This window comes from Plasmopara halstedii (genome assembly GCF_900000015.1).
Source record: "Plasmopara halstedii genome assembly, contig: Scaffold_2061, whole genome shotgun sequence".
Classification (NCBI taxonomy): domain Eukaryota; phylum Oomycota; class Peronosporomycetes; order Peronosporales; family Peronosporaceae; genus Plasmopara; species Plasmopara halstedii.
In genome coordinates, this window is record NW_020188969.1 from 870427 (window position 1) to 876487 (window position 6061).

The 6061-nt window shown below is 45.6% G+C and overlaps 2 protein-coding genes across 2 annotated transcripts; one reads left to right on the forward strand and one right to left on the reverse strand.

Annotated features, from left to right (window-relative positions):
* Positions 1 to 4106: 4106 nt before the first annotated feature.
* PHALS_02706 (Complex 1 LYR protein) lies at positions 4107 to 4565 on the forward strand (the record flags this gene model as incomplete). The annotated part of the gene is made up of 1 exon (XM_024717138.1): positions 4107 to 4565. One exon carries the CDS (start codon positions 4107 to 4109, stop codon positions 4563 to 4565), a length of 459 nt encoding a protein of 152 aa, XP_024582666.1.
* A 391-nt stretch (positions 4566 to 4956) lies between these two features.
* On the reverse strand, positions 4957 to 5808 carry PHALS_02707 (epidermal retinol dehydrogenase 2-like; the record flags this gene model as incomplete). Its single annotated transcript, XM_024717139.1, has 1 exon — positions 4957 to 5808. One exon carries the CDS (start codon positions 5806 to 5808, stop codon positions 4957 to 4959), a length of 852 nt encoding a protein of 283 aa, XP_024582667.1.
* Between the last annotated feature and the right edge of the window lie 253 nt (positions 5809 to 6061).

Here is a 6061-nt window from a genome sequence, read left to right on the forward strand (position 1 = left end):
GCTTCCAGATAAAGCACCCTAAATAGGGGATTTCTTCGGCGCCGGAGATGCACTTATCTGCATCAACATACACCTTATTCGTGTGCATGCATTGACAACACCCGACGAAGAGCTGCTATTTCCGTAATTTTCTTTTGGTGAATAACGTGCTAGTCCACGCGCATCAGAAGGTCCTTGCCCAATATGCCTTGGGCCTCGTCCAATCATGCAAACCGCGACTGCTTCGAAACGTGAGCATTCCTCAGTAGGTTACATGCCACTCATCGTGCATCACTGGAGCGTTGCCCTCGACCCTCGTCCCTTGACTGACCATGCTACTCATGGCATGTAGCAACTGCTTTGATACTCAAGCAGTGTCCAGTAGGCTATGTGTGACTTCACCTTCAGCTCGAGAGCCATGTTTGGGACTCTTGTCCAATACACCGAAGGTGTATTGAACAAAGTTTGGATATCGGAGTATCCACACATTGACCGTCCCGGTCCAGTGCCCGCGCCAATTGCGCTTCTGCTTTCTAGCAGAGGTGAAGTCGGAACTCACCAAAGCTCCACCAGGAGACGTGCCCATAGCGCCCAAGGTCTTTGACCGCCAATCAGCCCATGGCTCCTGGCGTTCCAACCGTGCCATAGCAAGGAAGAAATAATAAATTGCATCCAAGTCCAAGACTAATCAGCGTTCTACGCTATCGAAGTCAAGGTACTTGACACAGAGGTCAACAGAGACCCTCGGCATCTTGACACATGCCCACGCTGCTAAGGGAACAGTGACGATCAACCACGCTTCCAGTACCTCAGCATACAGCTGACTTCCTACGATCGTGGAGCGTCGAGCATAATTGCCCTTGCACTGGAATCCATAGCGATCATTTATGGATTCTGAAAGCTATTTTTGGTCGCTTTTACGACCAGCAAGCCCGGCTTGCATACACGTTTCGTGTTCAAGAGCACGGAGCTCTTCGGGCTGGGCCCTGCTGTCCTATACCCCATTGAGGCTCAACAGAACTCAGTTCTTCCCAGTAGGGCGTCCGCGTGTACTGGGCCTCCTCATTTCCCAACGACAAACCAGAATGGTTAAAGGCGGGCCGTTCGCAGGGATAACCAGTCCGAAGGTGACGGGTGCCTCCACAGACAAAACGCCGTCGGATGTTTACACGCTGCTCGGCAGCTCGGAGCACTCCCTCCTCTGTCTCAGCATAGCTGAAATTCATTGGCTCAGGCCCGCTCGACGAGCTCGATGGGTGCTTATTCCACCCAAGTCGTGCTGACTAAAAGTTGAATTCAGCATTCAATGCCACATTCACCGTTTCTTCAAAAGAAAACGGATGAACACGGAAGGCTTTCATTCTGGCCACGCTAGCGCGAAGGCCCTCCATAAGACGACTGCATCCACCTCGGGCAGAGGATCGGCTGCCATCCCGACAATGAGAAATATCAACTCTTGAAGAAAGTCAACCATCTCCTACTTGCCCTGTCGGGTGGCAATGAAACGCGACCGCACGCGATATGCCTAGATAGGCGTCGAGAACACTAGTAAAACCTGACGCTTCAGCTCCTTTAAGGGAGGGAACGCAGCTTCAACCGAAGCACCGCACGTTAGTGACCATTCTCGCGCTCGGCTGCCGAGCTTGGAGATAGCTAGCGTCACGCGCTGTTGTGCGTTCTGGAGCACGGCGGATGCCATAGCCATCTCGGCCTCTCTTACCCAGATCAGGAGATTCTCTCCATCCTCATCCCCAAAGGTCTTAACGCTCACCATTATATCGCAATCAAATTCCCATACGTATATACGGTAACACCTTAAGGAGCTGTAGCTATAGCTGGTATGATAAATTGTGTTTACAGTAGCTGGAACAACAAGTCAATACGTTTGAGTAATACGTATCACATTTTTTTTGGTCCGTATTCATCTCCTGATCCGTCTACGTCAATAGCTGTTCCTAACGTGAGTACAAATCTTCCATTTGTCGTGATGTGATGATCCTGATAGCAAAATAGCAATATTCTGCGTTACGAGAATGATGCAACCTGTAGCAGAGCATCACAAAGTTATTGTGTCATTGGTTTATGCAATACAGCCGATCTGCCCGAATACAACTTTAATTTATCAAGGTCACTGGTAAACTAAGCGATGTGATGTTTGGCAGCGATACAGTTGATTTGACTTAGCTTGGGGTCAGTCAGCTCAAAGCACCAATAGATGTTGCGTTGCTTAAATATAGCTTAGTGAACCGCTCACAGTAGCGTATTTTTTGACGTATTTAACAGTTAGCTGTATGGTCGGGAGATTGCAAGAAACAAACAAATTAAGTGATATCCTGCTGCCCGCAGAGTTTGACACATCTGTATACTGGCCGGTCTAGTAGTGTCTCTTGGATGGTTACGAAGGCACTTAGCTAACAAACAATATCACTCTCTTCCGCTAGGTTTATCTCAACATTACGCAGTGTACTCATGATTCAATGGTGTACAATGATTAAAATGATTAAGGGATTCGCAAATCACTATTGGCCGAATATCCATTTATGTGAAAAAAAAACAAGTTTGATTCTATTCCCTACCCAACCCCCTTCAGAAAGTGCAACTTTGGTTTTATTTTCCAAGCTTGATCCGAGTCCAGATTTACTTTACGTGCCATTGTGGACAATAGAAGAACTTGGTATCATCGCATTCTTGTATCCCCAAATGCAAACAACGCGTGGGAGTATCGATTCATGTGCATGGGTGTTGTGCCTCGCCTGGTGTTGAGAGACATCTAAACAGATCCGCAAGCTCTATAATGTGAATTAGCAGCAAATGTTCTCTCGTAAAGTAAATTATATTATCAATCCGAAAGCCAAGATCATTCAGACTCTAACTCACATTAACGAGAGTGCAACGTTGCGTATGATTCAGTATTGGCGACGCAAGTGATCGCTTGAACGAAGTAGCAAACGGATCTTACCCAGACATAACGCGTTTCCGTTTAGTGGGGTGAAAACTCACTGGTGCAATCGTAGTGCGGTTAGATCTTCGAAGCACATACGCTGGATTTATAGGGGCAGGGCGAAACATTCGTATGCCGGAAGCTGCTTTTCGGTATTGGTATGCAGAAGCGCGACATATTAAGACGCAAGAGATGTACTGAAGGCAATTAAGATGAAAAAACAATCGACATCCCAAGAACGTTGCAGTGTCGGTGAACAGTGGAGGGTGTGGAAGTCGGTCTAGTAGAACATTAGCTGTACGTGCCACCTTAGTGCGGCATTCAAGCGTCAATAGCAAATATACTGCTATTGACACTTAAATGCCGCACGTCAATGGGTGGGAATGAAAAACGAAATCAAGAGTGGAGCGGCAGCCGATCTTGCCAAACTGAATGCATACGGTAATCGGCTATTTTTTGGCTTCCGCACCTCTGCTACAAGTCGTCCACGAGAAAAACTTCCCAACCATCTAGCAGTATGCAATCCTCCCAGAGGTGATGTAGTACTATCATTCTGTACAACTTCTTGTACTCATTTATGTTACATACTTTTATTTACTAACCTCAGAAGCAGAATCAAAAAAGGATTATCTTATTGTCTCTACATGATGTTTTACTACATGGATCAGCAATAAATCATAAACTTGATTGGTTTATTATCTTTTTCTCTGTAGAATGTGATATATATCAACTTTGAAAAATGAACGGAATCAAGAAAACGCTCCAATCCTTAATCTGTCGCCCCTGACAAATGACCCTGCATTTGAAACACTACATTGCTAGTTTGTAAAGGGTTTTGATCAATCAGCACCTAATATACAGCTTTGGATACAAAGGACAGGTACACACAACAGATTTTTTTGGCGTCATCTGAGTATGCTTATTAATGTTACGCCGGTGCGGATGAAAATAATCATTTTTGTGTGAGCTATAACCTTAAATTTCACGACCATATCTTCTGGGAAGTCAAATAGGCGAGGTTACAGTAAAGTGCCGAAATAGTGCGATTGATGTAATCGCACAGCATAATTGGGTGCGTACCCCGTTACATTCACATTATGTCCGATATTTCACCATAATGATAAAGAGGTGTCTATACTGCTTCTCTTGACAGCATCAGTGTCTCTTTGTTATTCATTAACTTGGCATGAGGCGAGCGCTAGGGTCTGAGATCAAGTCGCTTCAATACTTTCTGAACCGCACGGTAGTCCTCAAGCAATACCGTGAGTTTTTACGCATCACCAAGCCACTGGAAATCGACGTACGAATGGACGTGCGGCGCCAGATTCGCGAAGGCTTCGAGGCATATCGCGACGAAGAGGACGAAGGCCACACGAGACTTTTATTGCGTCAGGCACGCGAGCAGCTCAAGATGGTGAGCGAACTGGTGGACACAGCGCAAGCTCAACAACGCAGTGAAAGTCGATCGAGATTAAAGAAAAAGGCTATAGAGAATTTAAGTTGTACAACGGACACTTGGATGGATACGCCGTCGAAGGATGTCGATGGCACAGAAGACATAAAGGGTCGTTTAGGAACTGGGTGGCCGTGGAAAAGTGAAAATCGTACTAACAAGTTCGACTTGAAAGGGATCAAGCGCCGTTGATTGAGCAAGCAAATATGGTGCTTTGTTTGCAATTATAGATATACTACTACCTATAAAATTATGAGTACATTGGCTTGTACGCTCAAGCTAGAGCAATAAAAAAGATTTAAATCACCTGAATTGTCCGATTTGATATCCAAAATTTTGAGGTATTAATTCGTCAAACAAGAATCTGTCACGTCACGGTGCCATTTCAAACCCTCTGTGCATAGGACTGTTAAGTGTTGTCACTATCATTTACTCACAATTCGAGGTTTACTCGATATAAGCTTTAAAAATGTGAGTAGCTTGGTTCAACAACAACTTACAAATTTAGCAGGACAACACTTACTGAATCATCACCAAGAAGAATCGAGAAGTCGCGCTATTATTTCTTACAGATACGCACGGTCTACTCATCTTTAAATTCATAATTGCGCGTCTGCTTGAAGGTGTCCATGGCCTGTGAAGTTTTGGTGATACGTGTGAACCAGTCTACAAACCACATCGGCATGATCACAGCAACAAATTCTAAAGGTCCTAGAATTGACGGCAACAGCACGCGCCATTGATTTCGTCGCACTGCCGCTACGATCTGGTCCGCTATATACTCAGGCGATAGCCACCTTGTGTAGAATGGAGGCTTCACTCCTTCAAACATGCCTGTCTCGATGAATCCTGGGCACACGACTGTTGTGTGCACTCCAACGAGTCCCGCGGCAAGCAGCTCCTGTCGTAGACTGACCAACAGTCCGATAGCTGCAAACTTGCTGGCTCCGTAGTCCACCATCCCCGGAGATCCAAATATGCCTGCGGCACTGGCAATTGATACGATGTGGCCTTTGTTTCGCTCTTTCATTATCGGCAAGAACGTTTTTATAGTCCAAAAATGCGAAATGGCATTCACAGCAAAAGTACGCTCAATCATTGCATCCGACGACTCGAGCAAAGGACGTCCTCCGACGATGCCAGCGTTGTTGATAAGAATATCGACGGACTTGAACTTCTTGAGAACTTGTTCGCCCGTAGCGTACACTTGCTCTCTATGAGTCACATCTACCTTGTAAAATTCAGCTTTTCCATTTATGGCTTCAATCTCTTGCACCACTTTGTGACCAAATTTCGAATGCAGATCCCAGATAATCACAATGGCACCTAATGAAGCAAAGCGGAGAGCCATGAGACGCCCAATCCCCATGGCACCGCCCGTAATTAAGACGACGTCTCCAGTGACAGGCTTTTGAGGCCATATCCAGTTGAACATGGCTAGGGGGCTTGCAAAAGGACGGGTGATGTCAAAGACGTAGTGGAAATAACGCCGAACACCAAATACAGAGTCGGTACTGATCGGTGCAGCAGACACGATCTTTAGAAACTATTAAAATGTGTTTGTGTATACATATATTGAGAATCTGTAAACAACGTTACATCGCTTTTTACAATCTCTCCAATTAAAATGCAAGAGAAAGGCTAGCAGCGCCATCACATCTCGTGATTGGCCCAGTACTGGCATAAAA